At 34.9% G+C, this 27373-nt stretch overlaps 3 protein-coding genes across 3 annotated transcripts; 1 reads left to right on the top strand and 2 right to left on the bottom strand.

Moving 5' to 3' along the window:
* Positions 1-1016: 1016 nt before the first annotated feature.
* LOC123322871 (histone H4-like) lies at positions 1017-5866 on the bottom strand. Its single transcript, XM_044910934.1, has 2 exons — positions 5788-5866; positions 1017-1368 (listed from the first exon to the last, which is right to left on the bottom strand). The coding sequence occupies exons 1-2, from the start codon at positions 5864-5866 to the stop codon at positions 1067-1069; spliced, it is 381 nt and encodes a 126-aa protein (XP_044766869.1). The 3' UTR covers positions 1017-1066.
* An 11458-nt stretch (positions 5867-17324) lies between these two features.
* On the top strand, positions 17325-17704 carry LOC123322872 (THAP domain-containing protein 1-like). The gene is made up of 2 exons (XM_044910935.1): positions 17325-17466; positions 17589-17704. Exons 1-2 carry the CDS (start codon positions 17325-17327, stop codon positions 17702-17704), a joined length of 258 nt encoding a protein of 85 aa, XP_044766870.1.
* Positions 17705-19028: 1324 nt separating this feature from the next.
* Positions 19029-19408, bottom strand: LOC123322873 (THAP domain-containing protein 1-like). The gene is made up of 2 exons (XM_044910936.1): positions 19267-19408; positions 19029-19144 (listed from the first exon to the last, which is right to left on the bottom strand). The coding sequence occupies exons 1-2, from the start codon at positions 19406-19408 to the stop codon at positions 19029-19031; spliced, it is 258 nt and encodes an 85-aa protein (XP_044766871.1).
* Positions 19409-27373: the final 7965 nt, after the last annotated feature.

Raw genomic sequence — 27373 nt, forward strand, 5'->3', positions numbered from 1 at the left:
AAACGAGATTGTTACCTGAAGTGTCGAAGTTCATTTTCTGTAAGCGGTACTGAGCCAACCCTTATCTTAACAACCTTCTGCGAAAATAGTCGTTTTTCGCTATGAATTGTCTGTATATCAAAATGTATTTCCTCAATCTTCGCCTGCAGTTTATTTTCGGTTTCTAGGGACTAATTGCTCCGCTCCGCATAATTGGTTGGCAATCTTGAATTGTATACTATCGAAGGCTTTGAAGGTAGACTCCAGGGTTTTTGTTCGATCACTTTCTGCAATGATCGCCGCATTTAGAATCCACCCAATTCGTTCAATGTAAACCTTTCGTTGCTTTTTACTAAGCAAAAGTCGTTTCTCTTCACTACTCAGAGACATTTTAACTCAGCGAATGAATTCTGCGAAAGGTAGATATTGAAAAACGACTATTTTCGCCGAAAGTTGTTAAGATAAGGGTTGGCTCTTGGCTCAGTACCGCCTACAGAAAATGAACTTCGACACTTCAGGTAACAATCTCGTTTACGAATTTGTTCGGTTCGAAAATATGCTATATTTTAGTGGTGGAACGAAGCGCACAAATGTGATATCAAATAGAATTATTAATAGACGAAAAAAATGAGGGTTTTCTGCACTATATTATTTGTATTAAATATCATTCAGCACACGAACTTTGTGGATTTGTAGATCTTCTATAGAGGTTTTTATCACCGAACATGAATGGGCGAGTCCAAGCACACTTTGGAATCGTCCGGCTAACACCTTTTCTCAGAAAAGGACTACCTCGGCGGGTACCGAGGTTTCAATTGTTTTATAGGTTTCTCGTCCTGGAGTCTCAGATCGGAACTATTTAAAAAATTTTTATCTTGAGGATGGACGAAGGGTTTGGCCACAGAATCCAAGAAGGATTCTCTTCTTAACCGGGCTTAGTGATCATAGTAAAATAATACGTACATATCCTCAAGAACTTAGTCCGAAGTATTTATTAGCAATCGACATTGATATTGGACAAAACGAACATTATATCGTTGTGGTCCTGAGAAGGACCGTTTATACTACAACCTGAATAATGACTCATTCAACCGCCGAAACCGTACAATGTACGTCCTTGACGTTCGAGGGCATATACAACGTCCATGGCGGTAACAGTTCTTCTCTTTGCATGTTCGGTATATGTGACAGAGTCCCTGATTACATTTTCCAGGAACACCTTCAACACTCCACGAGTTTCTTCGTAAATGAGACCAGAAATACGCTTGACACCTCCAGGCCTAGCCAATCTCCTGATAGCGGGTTTGGTGATACCTTGGATGTTGTCTCGTAGTACTTTCCTATGACGCTTGGCTCCACCTTTGCCGCCCAAACCTTTACCAACTTTACCTCGTTTTTTTTTTCTTTTTTTTTGGTGTAGCAGGGGGAAAATCTGCAAGACAGACGAACCACCCTCATCTCCTGAGGGGGAACAGTGTGGGGTTCCCACTCTCCTGAGCTCGAGACCCACTAAAAACCCTCAACTGCTTCTTGAATTTTGGTTCCGGGCATTTGCCTATAAACCGTTCATCTCTTGGTCGGTTTTCTTCTCGCACACTATCGTGCTGGGATTTATGTGTTTAACCTCTATTGGATTAACACTTTATTGAATTTTTCAATAAGTTTCTGTTGTTATTTTAATCTCTTTTTAATTGATCTCTTGGTCTCCTTCGGTAAATTCGCATTCTCCTTTTGTCTTCCTCTGGGTCGTAGTCCACTAGTCTCCTGAGTTCTTGATTCAACTGATCCATAAGTCAGTTGAGGCCCAGCAACGGCTTTGATTATCTTCAATTTTGTCTCTTTCGACATGTGGCTTCTTCTTCCTATTAGAGGATAGAGTCTATTCATCGCTGCTTTCGTTTTGTCGATTGCTTGTTTGATATGACTTTTCCAAGTAAGTCCTTTGTCAAGCGTTATTCCTAAATATTTGGCTTCATTTTTCCAGTCGATTTCTTCGCCGTCAACATTCAGTTTCGTTGTGGGTCGCAGTCTTCTCTTCTGTAGTAATATTGCTTGGCTCTTTTGTCCATTGAGCTTGATTTTCCACTTTATGCACCAGTCATTTGTTTCGTCAATCGTCTCTTGTAGAACTCGTTCTATTACTTCTGGGTTGCGGTGTCGAGTTGCTATGCCTGTGTCGTCAGCATATAACGTTAGCATGGTTCTTGGATTTTTCGGAATATCGTGGATGTATATGTTGTACCGAAGTGGACCAAGTACTGATCCTTGGGGTACTCCAGCCTTTATATCTCTTGTTGAGGAGCATTCTTATGCATATTTTGATCGAATATCCAGCACATCTCATCTTATATATTAATCCTTCATGCCATACAAGACCTGTAGCTTGTTTATTTTGGAATCCCTCTGTTATGTACTCTGTGAGCCTTAATAATTGTTGTTCTGTTGAATGCTCTCTTCTGAATCCGAACTGTTCTGGTGGTATTAGTTTCAGATTTTCGGTTTCCTCATTTAGCCTCGTGGCGATAATTCTTTCTACTACTTTTCCTAACGCCGACAGTAGACTTATCGGTCTGTAGTTTTGTGGAAACTTCTCCTCTTTGAATGGTTTATTGAATACTATGACTTCTGCTGTTTTCCATTTTTCTGGGTAGTGTTCTGTCCTCATAATTCCATTCGCGATATTTGTTAGAGCGGCTATACCTTTTCTAGGTAATTTCTTTAACATAACATTCGTTATTTTATCGCTTCCGGGAGCTTTCCTCTTCTTCAAACTTCTAATTATTTCCCTGATTTCATTTGGCTATGTTGGCTTGTCTATTTCAGCAGTCGCTGGTAATTCATCCATTTCTTCATCATTTTCTTCAACCAGTTCTTCCAAATCTTCATTATCGTCGTCTATCCTGTAATTTATTCTCGATTCTCGTTCGATCGAGTCCGCCAATGCATCTGCCTTATCAGTATTGGTATACTCCATTCCCCTTTCTCCGTGTAGGGGTGGGATTTTAGTCTTTTCTCCTCGTAGGCTTTTTTGCATTCTCCGTGCAGAATGATCGATTGTATTCAGTTCTTGAACCCTTTTGTTCCATCTGCTTGTTCTTAGATCTTTCAGGGCATTTTTCAGAACTTGGCTATGTCGGTTGAGGTTCCTTCTATTCAGATCATTTTTATTCATCCTATATATTCTTCTGAGTTTTCGATTTTCTTGTATAAGATCTTTTACTTCTTTAGGCGTATCGCCATGCGGATGACTTGGTGCTGGTCTCTTCACTCTTCTCGTGCTTTTTTCGTAAGCTTTCAATATAATCTCTTCCAGTTTATCAACCGCACATTCCAGATCGTCTGGAGTGCTTATTGTTGGAATTTCTGTTAATTCCGATTGTATTAAATGGCTGTATTTAGCCCAATTATGTATTCTCTTATTTCCATCAGTTTTTCTCTTTGTTCTTCTCCAATTGTCAATTCGACGGGGTTGTGGTTTGAGGTTCCATCTTCCAAAGTTTCAATCGAGAATTCTTGAGTTATATTTTTCAATATCGCGATATCTATTACATATGGTATTCCTCTACCAAAAGCAAGATATGTCGGTAGCTCTGGTCCAATCACTATGGCATTTTGTTTTTCGGCGAAATCCTTGAGTTTTTTGCCATTTCTATTCTCTGTTATGCTGTTCCATAATGGGGATTTACAGTTGAAATCTCCGATGGAGATTTTCGGGTTTGATCCTTCCAACATGTTGTTATCTCTTCTTCCAATAGATTATTTTGTGGTGGCTTATATGCCGAGGTTATTTCGACTCTTTGCCGATTTAATTCGGCAACAATCGTCACTTTTTCTGTTTCTCCTTGTGTTTCGTCGGATCTACTTTTAAAGTAGTGTTTCAGATCTGTTCTCACCAATATTGCTACTCCTCCTCCGGTGTTTGTAATTCTGTCACATCTATATGTTTCATAATTCATGAAATTCAGTCGTCTGTTCCGGTTTATTCTTGTTTCCTGTAGGGCTATAATATCAGGTTGTCTTTCTGATATTATTTGTTCTATCTCGGCCTTCCGTGTGTTGATCCCGTTTATGTTCCACGAGATTATTTTGAGGTTGAGCTGCATCGAAGCAGCTTGTTTTCAGTGGCCTGAATTCGTTTGATATGGCTCTTTGCCGCGAAACCCCAGGCAACTGATCCATCAGTCAGTTGAGGCCTAGCAACGGCTTTGATTATTATCTTCAATTTTGTCTCGTTAGACATGTGGCTTCTTCTTCCTATCAGAGGATAGAGTCTATTCATCGCTGCTTTCGTTTTGTCGATTGCTTGTTTGATATGACTTTTCCAAGTAAGTCCTTTGTCAAGCGTTATTCCTTAACATTTGGCTTCATTTTTCCAGTCGATTTCTTCGCCGTCAACTTCCAGTTTCGTTGTGGGTCGCAGTCTTCTCTTCTGTAGTAATATTGCTTGGCTCTTTTGTCCATTGAGCTTGATTTTCCACTTTATGCACCAGTCATTTGTTTCGTCAAAAAGAAGAACAGAAGAAGCCTCCAATAAAACAGGCTGTAAACAGTCAACAGGAGAAGAAAAAGATATCTGAATCAGCCGATGATTTAGATATCTTCACGGAGAAAATTTTCAAGAAGATAATGTTGAAAATTGAGAGGAAAATGGAAAAGAAACTCCAAGCATTATTCAGTAAACTGAATTAATGGACATTACGGATATTAGGAAGAAATCCCTCGAGATAATCTCGTGGAACATAAACGGGATCAACACTCGGAAAACCGAGATAGAAGGAATAATATCAGAGAGACAACCTGATATTATAGCCCTATAGGAAACAAGAATAAATCGGAACAGACGACTGAATTTCATGAATTATGAAACATATAGATGTGACAGAATTACAAACACCGGAGGAGGAGTAGCAATATTGGTGAGAACAGATCTGAAACACTACTTCAAAAGTAGATCCGACGAAACACAAGGAAAAACAGAAAAAGTGACGATTGTTGCCGAATTAAATCGTCAAAGAGTCGAAATTACCTCGGCATATAAGCCATCACAAAACAATTTATTGGAAGAAGAGATAAACAACATGTTGGAAGGAACAAACCCGGAAATCTGCATCGCAGATTTCAACTGTAAATTCCCATCATAACAGAGAATAGAAATGGCAAAAAACTCAAGGATTTCGCCGAAAAACAAAATGCCATAGTGAAATTGAAAACATTCATATTAAATTCTAAAAATTAACGAACTATATTTTTCTTCAAACCATATAGGGCCCAAAAGTATTCCCTGGACCCTCTGAGTTTTGAAGATATTACGAATATAAAATATTGAATACATAGATGAGGATTTTCTATAAATTTTTATCCTGTTACCCGGTGCCGAAACAATGCTTGAAAAATACCGAGTTACAGAACTTTTCAAATTGATAACTTATTTTGCACAAGCAATAAATAATATAATTGATTGATTCAGGAATGAACTCTGAACTTTTCGTTTCTTTTCGTAGGAATACTGAATATTCATATGTAAATAAAATACTTCCTGAAGTCTTTCACACTCCACCCCGGAATCAACTTTCTGTATTCTGATTGGAGAATTGAAAATGAAAATAATTTCGGAAATGTGAATGAAGCCGCCCCAAAAACCCAACAGTAGTCGGCCATATTTATCAAAGCGAAGCCGAAAACTTCGATAAGTTATATTATAACATAAATAACTCTTAAAAGTGGCCACTACAGTGCGGACCGTATAGGCTGTCTGGGATATTTATGAGAAGAATGCGAATGCGGCACCTTTGATGGTTTTTTTATTACCCCTGCATATTGCGTTCACCAATGAGTCCGCGCCTAAATATATTTCTTGGTATTCCTGTTGTTGCTGACTGAACTGCATTTATTTTCATTCGGTACATAAGTTGATTTTTTTCATGTCTAAGCTCAAAATGCCGCCCCTAAATCCTAGCGCCTTAGGCGGCCGCCTACCCTGCCTACCCCCTAGCGACGGCCCTGCCAATTCGGCATCATTCGGATAGCTTCGGAAAAAACGATTCCTTCAACCAATCGTTGCATTTGGTTCATTGTTTTGGTTTTGATCAAAATATAAATGAAATATAATATAAGCTATCTTTTTTCGAGGACGTTTCCTCTCTCACTATGCTCTATCTTGGTGTGTAATATCTTTTGTTTCTAGTCGCTCCTGGTTAACTTGGCAGTGAAATCTGTCCCATTTTAAGGAATTCGTGCATCTCTCTCTCTTGTGTTATCTTCCCATAGACATAGAGACATGGACTGTGCCTTCCCTTTATATCTATGCATGAAATACGGTCAAAAAAAGTGACAGAGAGAAAAACACGTCGGGAATGCAGTTGTCTTTTTCTAGAATTTTGATTGGTCTACACTCACCTCTATGTGAACAAAAAAGAGAAAGGTATGTCCCGACGAGCTTTTCTCTCTTTCTAATAAATAGCCAATTTCATGCTGGCATTGCTCAGTCCATGTCTCTATGTCTATGTATCTTCCATAAGTCTCTCTTCGTTCAATTATGGGAAAGCATTTGTAGCAAAGATATTACACACCAAGATACAGCATAGTGAGAGAGAAAACGGTGTGTATTATCTTTGATTTGTAGAGCTCGCCCCAGTAGGAAACATTTCGTAGTTGTCACATGCGTCATTTGATAATTTTGACATGACATGTGTAAATTTGCATGATTTTCAATTCTTTTCTGTTTATTCCAAGTTTCGGGGTTACTTAGTTATCTGTTAGTTAGTTCTGGAGTTATTTTGACAATTTAAAGACAATATTCCATGATAGCAAAATGCCAAGCTTGCTTTGTTTACTTTGTGGTGGTGATGAGACAAATGTTCAAAAATTGCATAATTATCCCCGTAATCTAGGAAGGTGAGTTAATATGTAATTATTGCTAAGGTTTCTATGTTTCTTAAATCAAAGAACTAATAATGTCGGAGTTCGGTGCGGAGAGCGGATCGGTGCGGACCTAACCAATTTCGATTCTTCCTGGTGGCGTGTTATTTCCCCTATTGCAAGGTGGTGAGATAGTTCAAAAACAGGTGTCGAATTATTACTTTTTGATTTAAGGTTTCATTGGGATACTTTAAGTTATTTTTCATTTGTTTTTGGGGTTTTTCTTGTATATTTTTTTCTTTCTTATATACCTATTTAAAACTGTACGTGAAGTACACTTCTTTTTGAGAGTTGATGAAAAAGGAAAAAACATCAGTAGAAAGGGATAAAAATGGCAAATAATAGTCCGGGGATTTATCCCCGGATAAAAACGGCAATTACTCCGAAATCGATAAAAACATTGGAGAATATACAGGAAAATAGTGAGCAATTTTCTTTCGCAGATTTAATAATACTTAAAAATGAATTAGATGAACTGAAAAAACAGGCAATTTTGAACGAAGACAGCGAGTTGAATACTCAAGTCGACATATTATCACAATCTTTAACATTGAAAAAAGATGCGAACGAAAATAAACACATATTCAAATACGGAGTTAATGAAGGGACCATATGTTGTTTTTGTAGAAAGTAAGATTGGTAACGTGGGAAATCTAAACCCATTGACTAAAGGAAAAATTTTTTTCGAAAATAACAACTTTGAATTAAGAATAAATAAAATATCCAAAAAAGGTAGAAATAGAATAGGAATAGAGTTTTCCACGGCCGAAGATGCAAACAAGTTTGTATCAAATAATACTTTTCCAGCTTATAATGTATACATCCCTGCAGTATATTTAACAGTCAGGGGTATCATTTCGGGAATAGATGTAGATATAGATGAACAAGAAATTATAGATTTTGGAAAATCCGATTACGAAATAATTAATGTTCGAAGACTAAAGAAAAGAATTATAATCGATGGCGAAGTACAATACAAAAAGACTAAATCTTGCGTAATTACGTTTAGAAGTACTACATTACCTAAATATATAACATTATACCATAATTTTTTAGAAGTCTCGCAATACGTGTATCCTGTTATACAATGCTTTAATTGCCTACGTTTCGGACATACGGCACATTTATGTAAAAGTAGTAGGAGATGCAGAAATTGTGGTGAGGATCATGAATATGTAAACTGCCCTAATGAAACAAAATGTATATTTTGTGGAGAAGGGCATACGGCGATGGAACGAACCTGCCCGGAATACGAACATCAAAAATTGATTAAAGAAGCTATGGCAGTATATAAATATACCTTTTATGAAGCGAACCTCATGCTTCGAAAACGAAAAAATTTCAATATAGGTACGAGTGCATGCAGGAAAATAACATCAAAACACTCCCGGTAACAGTTAACAGAATATCATATGCGGACGAAACAAAGGCATCAAAAAAACATTCAGATAATAAAACAAATGAACCCCACAGAATTACCACCTTTTCTCCTAGGAAAAGAATAGCTCCTCAAAAACCAGCATATGACAGAGATGAAATTAAAAAATGCCTGATCGAATATGAACCAAATTACAACATGAATAATAGAGAAAAAATTTATAATACCCAAAACTCAGAAATGGATATATCTATAAACTCAGATGATATTAATCCAACAAATGAAATAGAAACTCAATCGAACTATTCAAATTTCGAAGAGAATATTATAAATAATGAGAGAAAAATAATTATTCACGATGTACAAATACATAAACCTCCAGAGTATAAAATAGAAATAGATGATACATCTATGGATGAAATTGGAGAATATTAACCCTTCATTATATCATGCCCACCGACAAATATATGTGTATATGTAAACCGCTTTATTATTTTATTTACCTAACTAGTCTCAAATATATTCAATATGTTTATTATACAATGGAATATAAGATCAATAATAGCTAATTATAACGAACTTATGGGCAAGCTGACAATGTCTATGCCGGATATGATAGCCTTGACTGAAACCCTTCTTGATAAAGATAAAATAATTAAAATAAAAAATTATAAAATCATCAGAAATGACAGATATGACCGTTGGGGAGGAATAGCCCTCTTAATCAAGGAAAATATAAAGTTCAAAATTATAAACATAAATATCCAAAATATGCCAAAAAAATTCCAATTTCAGATAGTAGAAGTAAACAAGGTCTGGTTTATTAACATATATAACCCACCAGATACCAAATTAGACAAGAAAATATTGATTAAAATAATAGATTCAAGCCCAGGTCCTTTTGTGATCATGGGAGACCTGAATGCGCAAAACTTCATGTGGGGGTCTGAGTCCATAAACCCCAATGGTAGGATTATTCAAGAGCTAACTGAAGATCGGGATATAATTATACTAAATGATGGATCTGCGACAAGACTGACGAAACCAAATGAAAAGAAAAGTGCACCAGACCTGACTATTGTACCGACTAATCTCGCCAACAAGTTTTCGTGGATGGTAAATCATGATACAGGACAAAGCGACCACTTCCCAATTCACATACATTTTTCAGAAGAACCAAATATAAAAACGACAAAATTTTATTCTACAAGAAAATTTAAAACTTCCAAAGCTGATTGGCCTAAATTCCAAACGAATATAAACAATTTCATGAGTGAGAATGAAATAAACAACTTAAGTGAATTCGATGATATGATTAAGATATGTGCGGAAAGAAGCATCCCCATCAAAATGGATAGAAAAACCAATAACCATAAGATTGCGATATGGTGGACTGATGAACTGACGAAGGCAATACTCCAGCGAAAAGATGCCTTTGCGGAATATATAAGAGAACCCAATTTGGAAAATTATATCAGAGTAAAGGAATTGAAAGCCAGAACCAAACGTATGATCAAAACCGAAAAAAGGAATAGTTTCAGAAAATTTACTGAGAGTATAAATTTCAACAATAGCAAGAAAGCATGGAATACCATAAAAAAAAATTCAAAGGTAGTAAAGACGGACATACCTGCAATAACCAACCCGAGGTTGAAACCGTGGAAAAATTAATGATCAAACTAACAGAAAATAAATCACCCCCGATATCTTTTAACCTAGAGAACAACCTTTCCCCTATGATCACCCCATTGGAAATTCGTAAACTTATACCGGAAAAAGACTCTGCTCCTGGAATGAATTCGCTGACATATCCAATGTACAGAAATCTACCTATAATGGCTTGGGAAAAATTAGCGGAAATATTCAACAAGCTACTTGTAAATCCACAAACTATAAATACCTCAATGAAATTTTTGATACTCCCTTTCGGCAAACCAGGTAAAGACGTCAACAATGTAGACAATTTACGACCCATCTCGTTGGCACCCTGCTCAGTGAAAATATTGGAGTCAATAGTAAAACACAGGATAGAAAAAATAACAGAGGAAAATATAGAAAAAAATAATCCCTACAGTTTCGGTTTTAGACGAGGAAAATCTATTTACGACAATCTCTTGGTGGCATGCTCCAGCATCTATGAATCCTTTATACGGAGAAAATTCACTATCATTATTTTGCTGGATATAAAAGCAGCTTATGATAATGTGAACCTACATATTCTTAAGGATGATTTATATGATATCGGCATACCAGTAGACATCGCAAATCTGATTATAGCTTTAATGAATTATCGGGAATTACATTTTCATGATAAAGATGCAGACAGCATAAAGGGACCCTGGATAGCGCATGAAGGATTAATACAGGGATCATTACTTAGCCCTACATTATTTAATGTATATCTCTTGAAAGTTGGGGTGTGCGCAGCGGGAAATGTTAAGATTTTTCAGTATGCTGATGATCTGTTTTTAGAATGTACAGGATGGGACATAGGAGAGATATGGGAAAATCTAGATAAAACCTTAAAAAATCTAGGAGAATGGCTGGGAAAGAGAAACCTCAAAATGTGTGCAGAAAAATATGCTGCAATGTTATTTGCACGTAGACCCATACCTGAACAAATACCAAAGTTCTCCATCGAAGAAACAGAAATCCCCTGGAAACAAGAGATAAAATATCTAGGAGTAACATTAGATCAAAAACTCAATTGGACAAAACAAATAGATGAGGTCTGCGGTAAAGCAATGAAGAACTGTAACATACTGAGAACATTATGTGGAACCTGGTGGGGTGCCCAACCTGGAGTACTGTTGGGGATATATAAATCGCTGATCCGACCACAGTTGGATTTTGGGGCTCTATTGTATGGAACATGCTCTGTGACCTCTCTGAGGAAGTTAGACAGGGTACAATATCATGCACTAAGAATAAGCTTGGGACTTATGCGATCTACGCCAATAAACATTATCCTTTCAGAAAGTGGAGAAATGAAACTGGAAAAAAGAAGAATATTACTATCGTCAAAATATATACTAAAAAGAATGAGATGCAGAAATGGAGAGATCACAAAAACTTCCAGTCTACAACTTAAATATTGATATGCACATCAGGGACCATGATATAGTGGTAGCTCCAATAGAAAAAAATAGCATCGACGCACCTTTGAAGTTCCAATCCTTTTGCGAGAGGCATATTAAATCCCCATATCAGGCTATTTATACCGATGCATCAAAACAGGACAATCCTCGGACCGTTGGAGCTGGAATATACTCTGAAAATATATCGGCATCTTTCAGATTACCAGATCATTGGGCTATATACACAGCAGAAATGTTCGCAATTGGATATGCCTTAGAGTGGTCCCTGAAGAACAACCCTAGAACAAATATCATCATTTTCACGGATTCACGAAGCGCAATTATGAAACTTGAAAACTGGAAAATAAAAACTGACATACATGCTATAGAAATTAGGGTTAAAACACTGCTAATAAGAGCAGAGGAGATGGGAATTAATGTTAAGTGTGTGTGGATCCCCAGCCATTCTGGCATAGCTGGGAACGAGGAGGTAGATAGGCTGGCTAACAGAGGGAGAGAAAAAGAGGTAACAAAATACGAGGGTAGCTACCAGGATGTTTACAACATGATTAGACAAGAAGTCAAGAATGGAAGGAAATGGGCAGAAGTAAGGGAAAAACCAAAACCTACGTCAATATGGTGGGAGTTAAGGATAACATTACGGGAAACAAGTTAATAGGAACAAATATTTCAAGAAAAACATTAACAACAATGATTAGATTGAGATCTGGACATGTGCTATCACCCCAACACCTATACAAAATAAAAATCAAAGATGAGGAAAAATGCCATTGTGGCGAACGCGGTGATATTGACACATATTTTTCGAATGCTCATTGAATCAGGAAAATTGTTCACTATTTTATACAAGATTAGAAGCATTCTCCTTTCAACACCCAATTAATCTGAATGAGGTCATTTTCAGCTCCTCTCCTGATTTTGCAAAACTCATATCTGAGTTCCTCAGGGCCTCAAACATCAAGCTGTAATTTCGATTTGACTCCTGTTAAAAGACCTAATAACATATCATGTTTGTTTGACAGTAACAAGTTGTTGTTTTCCTATGTCAGTGATGTCAACCTGTTCCTGTGTAAACACCGAACCCGAGACCGAACGTTTTGACACATGATACTGGGTGCATGTCCAATGGACGAGCCCAAGGTTTCCCAACGTGACAGCTTGGGAAACAAGGAAGAAGAAGAAGAAGAAGAACTAATAATGTCTTCCGTGAATGTTATAGAATGATATGTAAAATAGTCATAAGCACAGTCGATCTATGAATGGAATTAGCAATGTGCTAATATTGTTAAACTTTCAGATCTAAGGAATGGCAAGAAATACTAGGAATGGAATTCACGGGTGAATCTCTATATTCATTCAAGATCTGCAATAAGCATTTTTCACCAGATTCATATATGGATCTAAACAGATTTAAGCTTCACAGATCCGCAGTTCCTATTCCTCGGCCAACCTCTGCAAGAACTATTAAGACACATGAAGTAAATATGGAATTTCATCTGTAGAATCTGAAAAAGGTATTTGAAAATTGCGATTTTGTGCATACGCCCTTCTGGCACGAAACCCTTCATATGATAACACATAACATCTCAACTCATTTTGCAAAAGTTTTGTTTTTTGTAGTTGTTGAAAAATAGTTATAAATTGTTTCAGAAATTATGACTAAAGTGACTGAGGCAGCTTTGGATGATCCAAGCCCTAGCTCAAAAATCCCACATTTGGCCACACCGAATATCAAGGACGAAAATATTCAGAAATTTTGATGAACTTTCAATAATGGACAGTAGGTACACCAAGAAAAAAGCAATTAATGAAAATCATTCATAGAAGGGAGAATAATATGAGGAAAATTAAAACCTTATGTAGGGAAAATCCCAAGATTTAAAAGCTCTCACAAATGTATGTGAAACTAGTGTGGTATGTAAAATTATGAAATTAATGAAATTAGAAAAGGGAAAAGGCAGTGAAAAGAAAAATAAATATAATTCAACATTGAAAAATTTCAAATTCATTAATTTCAAATTTTTTTTTCTCCAAGTTCCATTTATTTTGTATTTCATTTGTAAAATAAAATTTAGCTATTGTATATACATAAACCTATACTATACATACATATACATACATACCTATACCTATATTTGTTAATTATTGAATTGTTTCTTACTTAAATTGTGCTGGGACTTTTTTGGAGTTGAAATATAGCTATGAATCTTACTGATGTAGTTTTACATTTCCTATTTCCTCAGTGAATAAATGAGAAACTTTGCATTTTTGAAATCTGAAAATATTCCTTGATGAAAATTTGTCAATAAAGGCAATATTTATCAGATAGGACATTTTCCGTTCGTCAAAAATGCAAAATTTCTCATAAAACAATGTTGGCTCTTCGAACTGAATAAAATCGGCAATGCGCCAGTTCAAATTTCCCGCGCTTTTGCGAGAAACTGCATGCAGCGCCTCTACAAATGCTTTCCGAAAAAATTAGGGAGATGGAGAACTAGGATGTGACTTCATTTTAGCAGGTAGTTGACCATCTCGTTTGTCTCTGGTCAAAATCAATTCAGTATATTTCTCAAGAATATTCGACTATTCGAGATGGATAATGAAAAAAGAAAGTGCAAATTTACGGAAGATCTTCCAAAAGAATTTCCATTCCTTATAAAACAAAACTTGATTCTGAAGTCCAATGTAAGAAGTGTTTGGGTCAATTAAGCACTGCATTTGGAGATAGAAGGGATATTGTAAGCTATGTTTCAAGTTACAAACGTAAAAAAAATGGTTAATGCAGCAGCGTTTTTCTCTCTGATCAAATATTTCAGACATTCAAATTTTGTTGGTTTATGAGTACCATGGTCTCTTGAAATCTCATAAAAGCAAAGAGTTTCATTTTTGCTTTTTTGAATAAGAGAAGCCCGATGATATGGCTTTATTTTTCAATCGTAGACGTTAAAAAAATAATGTGTTCCTGCGACACATTTCGGACGTTCCGAGAATTGTTCTAGAACCTAGAACTGCGCAAAACTGTTGCGCCCTAGTATCGAATACTCTGCGCAGTTCTAGAACCATTCTCGGACTGTCCGAAATTCGAACCCGAATACAGCTATTCTATTGATGAATAAATTGGTAATGGTAATACCATTGTATGAAGATAATTCTGGTGCAGTTGCCATTGCTAAATACGGCAACTCCACAAAAAACTCTAAACATACTGAAGTGTAGTATCATTTAATTAATGAGAATTATGAGAAGGGTGTGATTGATATTGTAAAGATGAAGTCTAAATTTAATTTAGCAGACATGTTGAATAAAAGTTTATATAAGAATTCCCAATTAGTATGAACCCAAAAATAAGAATAAGTTTTTAAAAAACAGAGTGGAGTTAGGATTGGTTTAATTTTCTTGAAATGTGTTTTAGAATTTCATGTAAAGGATCTATATTATAGATTTAAGGAGGCGTGTTGTAAGTGTCCGGATATGTATCTCATAAATACTATAATATTGACCTTATCAAAGTGTTTCGTGGCGCCACCAGTCATACTATATTCCAGTTTGGCAACTCTGTGTTTAAGTCATTTTGAGTGACACATGTGATGATATTGACATATTTATAGGAAAAATCAGTCAGCCAGCCAGTTTTTGTAAAACGTTCTTCGAATAGAGATTGCAGATTTGATATGAATCTATAATTCAGTTAAGAGCAATTATGACCTATTTTCGAATAAGGAAAATGTTGACTGGAAATCGCATAACTGAAAAAAAATTGAAGAGAAATTCGAGGTTTTTTGATACCCTCTCAAAATTTGGAAATCGTCCGCAACTAAGCTTTTGCGTGCCTATTTTTATATGAAATTTTTTAAATAAAATTATTCAGGAAATATACTTAAAGTTTTGGACCTATCAAATTGTTCAACACCCCGTATATGGTCAACACTGTGTTTTGTACAATTAATTCAAGACAAAAAATCTTACTCCGAAGCAAATTAAGGTTATTTTCGTGACAAAAATTCTACTCTTTATTTACTAACAATATTCGAAATCACAATTATACTTTTTTCAGAGTGTTCATCAGAAATTTCAATTGATATCTATTTCAGGATCATAAGATAATTTCATTCGAAGCTTTGAGTATTCGATTAATACACTCAATGTTCAGAAGTACATATACTAAACTAAAGCTGTCTTTCTATATAGAATTTTTGTGTTCAAAGTTTCTCCGAAGAGAATGAGAACTATCGTATATTCCAACGGATTAAAAAACAATCATATAACCTTGAATATTGAATCACTTCATATAAGACATCAAGCAATTAAAACAGAATTATTCTTCACCTCTAACAAGAACAATCAAATAAGGCAACATCAAGATATCATCAGATCGATCGTTACCGGACCGTTTTGAACAGGGGGGGCCATAAAGTGTCATAAAACATAAAAGTTGAAAGTTTATTGCTTCTATTGTCGAGAAGGCCGTAATCACCATTCCAAATATTCTGTTACAAGAATAACGTGCCTGGCAAGTCTTGCTTTTTTGAACGAAACAATATCTTTGAGTATTCTCAATGATAATATGTATCGAAATTCTCCAGAAAAATTTTTCTTCGGAATACAAAAAATGAAGAATTATGAGAAAGAAAATTTTTGAATGATCTTCCTTACAAAATACTTATTGCAGAAAAATCACGTGGTGAATAAGAATATCGTTAATGGAGATGAGGGGTTGAAAAAAATATGCGAAAAACAACTACATAGTGCTTCACATTATGTACAGAGTTAAATCGTCAACACTTTCTAATAGTGTTTTGGAAGGGTGGCAATTTCGAAAAAATATTATATGATGTACCCTTAGTTATGTATTTTCATCGAAAAAGCGAGTCTGCCATTTATTCCCAGACGTACTTAAGAAGACTCTCGTTTTCTACAATTTGTCTTCTTTCCTTCGAATAATATGAATTTCTCAAGAAAATACAACAGAAATAAACCAGAATAGTCTGATTCAGAGTAGTTCGGAAATATTCAGGTAAAATACATGTCATCAACTCTGTTGTTATGAAAGGCCTATTTTATGCAAATATTCTTCTAAAATTGTGCTTCGCCGGCCTTATTTGAGCCATATATAAATCAATAAAAATTTCCGTTGTTCAATATAATTGAATTCTTGGAAATTATACCTACACCTATAAACCAGGAATTACACAGTTGTACTCCTTACCCTCTCAAAATTTCAGGTAATGATGATGAAAAAAGGGGGGTGTATTTAAATAAAAGGAGGATTCGATAAATACGAGTTTCATTTTGAACCCTACCGTTGAGTATTGTGTGTCTTGTGAAAAATTATCAAGAAATCTTCAGTATATCTATTTATTTGTGTTCTGTGATATCTATCGATAATAAGGTGAGTGAACATCAACATTAATTGTTTAAAACTTAAAAGCTCACTTCCTCTCAACCTCATGTAAGTGTACGTTTATGGGAATCAGGACGGTGAAAAAAATCAGCAAATCTTAGCTAATTCCAACGTTTCGCAACATATATTGTCGCTTCTTCAGGGCTAAAATATGTACCATCTATTTTTTGAAAGCATAATTTGACTTTGGTAAGTGTGTCTCAGTGCGTATCGTGACTCTGCAATTGTCTGTTTTATTATATTCATGTTGATTTGTTTTTTTTTCTGTGTGTGTTGTCGTTTTTCGTTTCTATTCACGATGATCTGTATTTTTTTCACCTTCCTAATTCCCATTAACGTACACTTAGATTAATTGTTTAACATGCTACGCTTAATTGTTTAAATTGGTCCGGAAATCCGGAAGAGTTGCCTACAAACTTTTTCACTAGTTCCGTACAATTAGTATAATTTTTCTCATTTCAAAAAACGAATGTGGAAATATGACTAGCTTGCGTGTTTATCCTGGATTTAGAAATTGGATTCTGCGAATTTAATTGTTTTTTTAGGGAAAATGTCTACAGTAATGTGCACATATGTTGGATGTTCTAAGAAAATATCCACCGAGAAATCCATCACATATTTCAGATTTCCAGTGAAAGATGAAGAACGTTGTCGAAAGTGGATTCAGCATTCTGGAAATACCGAGCTTTTAGGTAGGTAATCGTTTTATTCATAAACATTGTTTTCACCCCGGGTAATTACTGACGTGATAAACTTTTTGATTAATCTACTGCTGTCATATCGAATCAAAAACTAATATTCATCATATTTTCAGATATGGATGAAAAACAATTGATATACAGAAAAATTTGCGAAGGGCATTTCGAACAGAATGCCTTCACTAACCATCTCCGTCAAAGATTGGTGAAGACAGCTGTCGCTATACACTGAGGAGTTCCAGGATTTTTCGGTAAGTTTGCGATTGATATGTTTGGTGTCAGGCAAGGATTATTTTTAGTGAGGCATTTCGTGTGAATTAGTTATTTAATCAACTAGGCTATTAATGAAAGCGATTAATGATTGAGATATTTTAATTTTAATGTTCGAGATTATTCATCGCTCAATTAATGATCGAGTTGATTACAAGATTTTTCCGTCGACCACATTTTGAATTGAATGTGAATTCCTGATTGCAAAAATTTTCTATCGATACCTATCATAGAAATCATTTTATATATTATTACTCTAGAATGCAAATCCAGTAGTAAAAAATTCGGCGAAAAATTGACAGTGGTCGTTAATACGAATGCGCATAATTAGTTTATGCAAGAAGGGTGTGATTGATATTGTAAAGATGAAGTCTAAATTTAATTTAGCGAAAATAGGTCATAATTGCTCATAACTGAATTATAGATTCATATCAAATCTGCAAACTCTATTCGAAAAACGTTTTACAAAAACTGGCTGGCTGACTGATTTTTCCTATAAATATGTCAATATCATCACATGTGTCACTCAAAATGACTTAAACACAGAGTTGCCAAACTGGAATATAGTATGACTGGTGGCGCCACGAAACACTTTGATAAGGTCAATATTATAGTATTTATGAGATACATATCCGGACACTTACAACACGCCTCCTTAAATCTATAATATTGATCCTTTACATGAAATTTTAAAACACATTTCAAGAAAATTAAACCAATCCTAACTCCACTCTGTTTTTTAAAAACTTATTCTTATTTTTGGGTTCATATGAATAGGGAGTGGTGAAATGGATAATCCAAATACCTGATAATAGTTTAACTTATGCTCATTCTTATCTAAACTTTTATTCAACATGTCTGCTAAATTAAATTTAGACTTCATCTTTACAATATCAATCACACCCTTCTTGCATAAACTAATTATGCGCATTCGTATTAACGACCACTGTCAATTTTTCGCCGAATTTTTTACTACTGGATTTGCATTCTAGAGTAATAATATATAAAATGATTTCTATGATAGGTATCGATAGAAAATTTTTGCAATCAGGAATTCACATTCAATTCAAAATGTGGTCGACGGAAAAATTTTGTAATCAACTCGATCATTAATTGAGCGATGAATAATCTCGAACATTAAAATTAAAATATCTCAATCATTAATCGCTTTCATTAATAGCCTAGTTGATTAAATAACTGATTCACACGAAATGCCTCACTAAAAATAATCCTTGCCTGACACCAAACATATCAATCGCAAACTTACCGAAAAATCCTGGAACTCCTCAGTGTATAGCGACAGCTGTCTTCACCAATCTTTGACGGAGATGGTTAGTGAAGGCATTCTGTTCGAAATGCCCTTCGCAAATTTTTCTGTATATCAATTGTTTTTCATCCATATCTGAAAATATGATGAATATTAGTTTTTGATTCGATATGACAGCAGTAAATTAATCAAAAAGTTTATCACGTCAGTAATTACCCGGAGTGAAAACAATGTTTATGAATAAAACGATTACCTACCTAAAAGCTCGGTATTTCCAGAATGCTGAATCCACTTTCGACAACGTTCTTCATCTTTCACTGGAAATCTGAAATATGTGATGGATTTCTCGGTGGATATTTTCTTAGAACATCCAACATATGTGCACATTACTGTAGACATTTTCCCTAAAAAAACAATTAAATTCGCAGAATCCAATTTCTAAATCCAGGATAAACACGCAAGCTAGTCATATTTCCACATTCGCTTTTTGAAATGAGAAAAATTATACTAATTGTACGGAACTAGTGAAAAAGTTTGTAGGCAACTCTTCCGGATGTCCGGACCAATTTAAACAATTAAGTGTAGCATGTTAAACAATTAATCTAAGTGTACGTTAATGGGAATTAGGAAGGTGAAAAAAATACAGATCATCGTGAATAGAAACGAAAAACGACAACACACACAGAAAAAAAAACAAATCAACATGAATATAATAAAACAGACAATTGCAGAGTCACGATACGCACTGAGACACACTTACCAAAGTCAAATTATGCTTTCAAAAAATAGATGGTACATATTTTAGCCCTGAAGAAGCGACAATATATGTTGCGAAACGTTGGAATTAGCTAAGATTTGCTGATTTTTTTCACCGTCCTGATTCCCATAAACGTACACTTACATGAGGTTGAGAGGAAGTGAGCTTTTAAGTTTTAAACAATTAATGTTGATGTTCACTCACCTTATTATCGATAGATATCACAGAACACAAATAAATAGATATACTGAAGATTTCTTGATAATTTTTCACAAGACACACAATACTCAACGGTAGGGTTCAAAATGAAACTCGTATTTATCGAATCCTCCTTTTATTTAAATACACCCCCCTTTTTTCATCATCATTACCTGAAATTTTGAGAGGGTAAGGAGTACAACTGTGTAATTCCTGGTTTATAGGTGTAGGTATAATTTCCAAGAATTCAATTATATTGAACAACGGAAATTTTTATTGCTTTATATATGGCTCAAATAAGGCCGGCGAAGCACAATTTTAGAAGAATATTTGCATAAAATAGGCCTTTCATAACAACAGAGTTGATGACATGTATTTTACGTGAATATTTCCGAACTACTCTGAATCAGACTATTCTGGTTTATTTCTGTTGTATTTTCTTGAGAAATTCATATTATTCGAAGGAAAGAAGACAAATTGTAGAAAACGAGAGTCTTCTTAAGTACGTCTGGGAATAAATGGCAGACTCGCTTTTTCGATGAAAATACATAACTAAGGGTACATCATATAATATTTTTTCGAAATTGCCACCCTTCCAAAACACTATTAGAAAGTGTTGACGATTTAACTCTGTACATAATGTGAAGCACTATGTAGTTGTTTTTCGCATATTTTTTTCAACCCCTCATCTCCATTAACGATATTCTTATTCACCACGTGATTTTTCTGCAATAAGTATTTTGTAAGGAAGATCATTCAAAAATTCTCTTTCTCATAATTCTTCATTTTTTGTATTCCGAAGAAAAATTTTTCTGGAGAATTTCGATACATATTATCATTGAGAATACTCAAAGATATTGTTTCGTTCAAAAAAGCAAGACTTGCCAGGCACGTTATTCTTGTAACAGAATATTTGGAATGGTGATTACGGCCTTCTCGACAATAGAAGCAATAAACTTTCAACTTTTATGTTTTATGACACTTTATGGCTCCCCCTGTTCAAAACGGTCCGGTAACGATCGATCTGATGATATCTTGATGTTGCCTTATTTGATTGTTCTTGTTAGAGGTGAAGAATAATTCTGTTTTAATTGCTTGATGTCTTATATGAAGTGATTCAATATTCAAGGTTATATGATTGTTTTTTAATCCGTTGGAATATACGATAGTTCTCATTCTCTTCGGAGAAACTTTGAACACAAAAATTCTATATAGAAAGACAGCTTTAGTTTAGTATATGTACTTCTGAACATTGAGTGTATTAATCGAATACTCAAAGCTTCGAATGAAATTATCTTATGATCCTGAAATAGATATCAATTGAAATTTCTGATGAACACTCTGAAAAAAGTATAATTGTGATTTCGAATATTGTTAGTAAATAAAGAGTAGAATTTTTGTCACGAAAATAACCTTAATTTGCTTCGGAGTAAGATTTTTTGTCTTGAATTAATTGTACAAAACACAGTGTTGACCATATACGGGGTGTTGAACAATTTGATAGGTCCAAAACTTTAAGTATGTTTCCTGAATAATTTTATTTAAAAAATTTCATATAAAAATAGGCACGCAAAAGCTTAGTTGCGGACGATTCCCAAATTTTGAGAGGGTATCAAAAAACCTTGAATTTCTCTTCAATTTTTTTTCAGTTATGCGATTTCCAGTCAACATTTTCCTTATTCGAAAATAGGTCATAATTGCTCATAACTGAATTATAGATTCATATCAAATCTGCAATCTCTATTCGAAGAACGTTTTACAAAAACTGGCTGGCTGACTGATTTTTCCTATAAATATGTCAATATCATCACATGTGTCACTCAAAATGACTTAAACACAGAGTTGCCAAACTGGAATATAGTATGACTGGTGGCGCCACGAAACACTTTGATAAGGTCAATATTATAGTATTTATGAGATACATATCCGGACACTTACAACACGCCTCCTTAAATCTATAATATAGATCCTTCACATGAAATTTTAAAACACATTTCAAGAAAATTAAACCAATCCTAACTCCACTCTGTTTTTTAAAAACTTATTTTTATTTTTGGGTTCATACTAATTGGGAATTCTTATATAAACTTTTATTCAACATGTCTGCTAAATTAAATTTAGACTTCATCTTTACAATATCAATCACACCCTTCTCATAATTCTCATTAATTAAATGATACTACACTTCAGTATGTTTAGAGTTTTTTGTGGAGTTGCCGTATTTAGCAATGGCAACTGCACCAGAATTATCTTCATACAATGGTATTACCATTACCAATTTATTCATCAATAGAATAGCTGTATTCGGGTTCGAATTTCGGACAGTCCGAGAATGGTTCTAGAACTGCGCAGAGTATTCGATACTAGGGCGCAACAGTTTTGCGCAGTTCTAGAACAATTCTCGGGACGTCCGAAATGTGTCGCAGGAACACATTATTTTTTTAACGTCTACGATTGAAAAATAAAGCCATATCATCGGGCTTCTCTTATTCAAAAAAGCAAAAATGAAACTTTTTGCTTTTATGAGATTTCAAGAGACCATGGTACTCATAAACCAACAAAATTTGAATGTCTGAAATATTTGATCAGAGAGAAAAACGCTGCTGCATTAACCATTTTTTTTACGTTTGTAACTTGAAACATAGCTTACAATATCCCTTCTATCTCCAAATGCAGTGCTTAATTGACCCAAACACTTCTTACATTGGACTTCAGAATCAAGTTTTGTTTTATAAGGAATGGAAATTCTTTTGGAAGATCTTCCGTAAATTTGCACTTTCTTTTTTCATTATCCATCTCGAATAGTCGAATATTCTTGAGAAATATACTGAATTGATTTTGACCAGAGACAAACGAGATGGTCAACTACCTGCTAAAATGAAGTCAGATCCTAGTTCTCCATCTCCCTAATTTTTTCGGAAAGCATTTGTAGAGGCGCTGCATGCAGTTTCTCGCAAAAGCGCGGGAAATTTGAACTGCGCATTGCCGATTTTATTCAGTTCGAAGAGCCAACATTGTTTTATGAGAAATTTTGCATTTTTGACGAACGGAAAATGTCCTATCTGATAAATATTGCCTTTATTGACAAATTTTCATCAAGGAATATTTTCAGATTTCAAAAATGCAAAGTTTCTCATTTATTCACTGAGGAAATAGGAAATGTAAAACTACATCAGTAAGATTCATAGCTATATTTCAACTCCAAAAAAGTCCCAGCACAATTTAAGTAAGAAACAATTCAATAATTAACAAATATAGGTATAGGTATGTATGTATATGTATGTATAGTATAGGTTTATGTATATACAATAGCTAAATTTTATTTTACAAATGAAATACAAAATAAATGGAACTTGGAGAAAAAAAAATTTGAAATTAATGAATTTGAAATTTTTCAATGTTGAATTATATTTATTTTTCTTTTCACTGTCTTTTCCCTTTTCTAATTTCATTAATTTCATAATTTTACATACCACACTAGTTTCACATACATTTGTGAGAGCTTTTAAATCTTGGGATTTTCCCTACATAAGGTTTTAATCTTCCTCATATTATTCTCCCTTCTATGAATGATTTTCATCAATTGCTTTTTTCTTGGTGTACCTACTGTCCATTATTGAAAGTTCATCAAAATTTCTGAATATTTTCGTCCTTGATATTCGGTGTGGCCAAATGTGGGATTTTTGAGCTAGGGCTTGGATCATCCAAAGCTGCCTTAGTCACTTTAGTCATAATTTCTGAAACAATTTATAACTATTTTTCAACAACTACAAAAAACAAAACTTTTGCAAAATGAGTTGAGATGTTATGTGTTATCATATGAAGGGTTTCGTGCCAGAAGGGCGTATGCACAAAATCGCAATTTTCAAATACCTTTTTCAGATTCTACAGATGAAATTCCATATTTACTTCATGTGTCTTAATAGTTCTTGCAGAGGTTTGCCGAGGAATAGGAACTGCGGATCTGTGAAGCTTAAATCTGTTTAGATCCATATATGAATCTGGTGAAAAATGCTTATTGCAGATCTTGAATGAATATAGAGATTCACCCGTGAATTCCATTCCTAGTATTTCTTGCCATTCCTTAGATCTGAAAGTTTAACAATATTAGCACATTGCTAATTCCATTCATAGATCGACTGTGCTTATGACTATTTTACATATCATTCTATAACATTCACGGAAGACATTATTAGTTCTTCTTCTTCTTCTTCTTCCTTGTTTCCCAAGCTGTCACGTTGGGAAACCTTGGGCTCGTCCATTGGACATGCACCCAGTATCATGTGTCAAAACGTTCGGTCTCGGGTTCGGTGTTTACACAGGAACAGGTTGACATCACTGACATAGGAAAACAACAACTTGTTACTGTCAAACAAACATGATATGTTATTAGGTCTTTTAACAGGAGTCAAATCGAAATTACAGCTTGATGTTTGAGGCCCTGAGGAACTCAGATATGAGTTTTGCAATATCAGGAGAGGAGCTGAAAATGACCTCATTCAGATTAATTGGGCGTTGAAAGGAGAATGCTTCTAATCTTGTATAAAATAGTGAACAATTTTCCTGATTCAATGAGCATTCGAAAAATATGTGTCTTATATCACCGCGTTCGCCACAATGGCATTTTTCCTCATCTTTGATTTTTATTTTGTATAGGTGTTGGGGTGATAGCACATGTCCAGATCTCAATCTAATCATTGTTGTTAATGTTTTTCTTGAAATATTTGTTCCTATTAACTTGTTTCCCGTAATGTTATCCTTAACTCCCACCATATTGACGTAGGTTTTGGTTTTTCCCTTACTTCTGCCCATTTCCTTCCATTCTGTCTGCCATTCCTTCTTGACTTCTTGTCTAATCATGTTGTAAACATCCTGGTAGCTACCCTCGTATTTTGTTACCTCTTTTTCTCTCCCTCTGTTAGCCAGCCTATCTACCTCCTCGTTCCCAGCTATGCCAGAATGGCTGGGGATCCACACACACTTAACATTAATTCCCATCTCCTCTGCTCTTATTAGCAGTGTTTTAACCCTAATTTCTATAGCATGTATGTCAGTTTTTATTTTCCAGTTTTCAAGTTTCATAATTGCGCTTCGTGAATCCGTGAAAATGATGATATTTGTTCTAGGGTTGTTCTTCAGGGACCACTCTAAGGCATATCCAATTGCGAACATTTCTGCTGTGTATATAGCCCAATGATCTGGTAATCTGAGAGATGCCGATATATTTTCAGAGTATATTCCAGCTCCAACGGTCCGAGGATTGTCCTGTTTTGATGCATCGGTATAAATAGCCTGATATGGGGATTTAATATGCCTCTCGCAAAAGGATTGGAACTTCAAAGGTGCGTCGATGCTATTTTTTTCTATTGGAGCTACCACTATATCATTGTCCCTGATGTGCATATCAATATTTAAGTTGTAGACTGGAAGTTTTTGTGATCTCTCCATGAGTTTAATTCTGGGCTTTACTCTTTCATACGCTTCTACAAAGGGTGGTTTTCTATTATTGTTCCAAAAACCTTTGAAAAGTGTTAATTCTTCAATGTTTTGCAGTATTGGGTCATTTCTGCATCTCATTCTTTTTAGTATATATTTTGACGATAGTAATATTCTTCTTTTTTCCAGTTTCATTTCTCCACTTTCTGAAAGGATAATGTTTATTGGCGTAGATCGCATAAGTCCCAAGCTTATTCTTAGTGCATGATATTGTACCCTGTCTAACTTCCTCAGAGAGGTCACAGAGCATGTTCCATACAATAGAGCCCCAAAATCCAACTGTGGTCGGATCAGCGATTTATATATCCCCAACAGTACTCCAGGTTGGGCACCCCACCAGGTTCCACATAATGTTCTCAGTATGTTACAGTTCTTCATTGCTTTACCGCAGACCTCATCTATTTGTTTTGTCCAATTGAGTTTTTGATCTAATGTTACTCCTAGATATTTTATCTCTTGTTTCCAGGGGATTTCTGTTTCTTCGATGGAGAACTTTGGTATTTGTTCAGGTATGGGTCTACGTGCAAATAACATTGCAGCACATTTTTCTGCACACATTTTGAGGTTTCTCTTTCCCAGCCATTCTCCTAGATTTTTTAAGGTTTTATCTAGATTTTCCCATATCTCTCCTATGTCCCATCCTGTACATTCTAAAAACAGATCATCAGCATACTGAAAAATCTTAACATTTCCCGCTGCGCACACCCCAACTTTCAAGAGATATACATTAAATAATGTAGGGCTAAGTAATGATCCCTGTATTAATCCTTCATGCGCTATCCAGGGTCCCTTTATGCTGTCTGCATCTTTATCATGAAAATATAATTCCCGATAATTCATTAAAGCTATAATCAGATTTGCGATGTCTACTGGTATGCCGATATCATATAAATCATCCTTAAGAATATGTAGGTTCACATTATCATAAGCTGCTTTTATATCCAGCAAAATAATGATAGTGAATTTTCTCCGTATAGAGGAGATTCATAGATGCTGGAGCATGCCACCAAGAGATTGTCGTAAATAGATTTTCCTCGTCTAAAACCGAAACTGTAGGGATTATTTTTTTCTATATTTTCCTCTGTTATTTTTTCTATCCTGTGTTTTACTATTGACTCCAATATTTTCACTGAGCAGGGTGCCAACGAGATGGGTCGTAAATTGTCTACATTGTTGACGTCTTTACCTGGTTTGCCGAAAGGGAGTATCAAAAATTTCATTGAGGTATTTATAGTTTGTGGATTTACAAGTAGCTTGTTGAATATTTCCGCTAATTTTTCCCAAGCCATTATAGGTAGATTTCTGTACATTGGATATGTCAGCGAATTCATTCCAGGAGCAGAGTCTTTTTCCGGTATAAGTTTACGAATTTCCAATGGGGTGATCATAGGGGAAAGGTTGTTCTCTAGGTTAAAAGATATCAGGGGTGATTTATTTTCTGTTAGTTTGATCATTAATTTTTCCACGGTTTCAACCTCGGGTTGGTTATTGCAGGTATGTCCGTCTTTACTACTTTTGAATTTTTTTTATGGTATTCCATGCTTTCTTGCTATTGTTGAAATTTATACTCTCAGTAAATTTTCTGAAACTATTCCTTTTTTCGGTTTTGATCATACGTTTGGTTCTGGCTTTCAATTCCTTTACTCTGATATAATTTTCCAAATTGGGTTCTCTTATATATTCCGCAAAGGCATCTTTTCGCTGGAGTATTGCCTTCGTCAGTTCATCAGTCCACCATATCGCAATCTTATGGTTATTGGTTTTTCTATCCATTTTGATGGGGATGCTTCTTTCCGCACATATCTTAATCATATCATCGAATTCACTTAAGTTGTTTATTTCATTCTCACTCATGAAATTGTTTATATTCGTTTGGAATTTAGGCCAATCAGCTTTGGAAGTTTTAAATTTTC

Source organism: Coccinella septempunctata, chromosome 1, assembly GCF_907165205.1.
Source record: "Coccinella septempunctata chromosome 1, icCocSept1.1, whole genome shotgun sequence".
Taxonomy (NCBI): Eukaryota; Metazoa; Arthropoda; class Insecta; order Coleoptera; family Coccinellidae; genus Coccinella; species Coccinella septempunctata.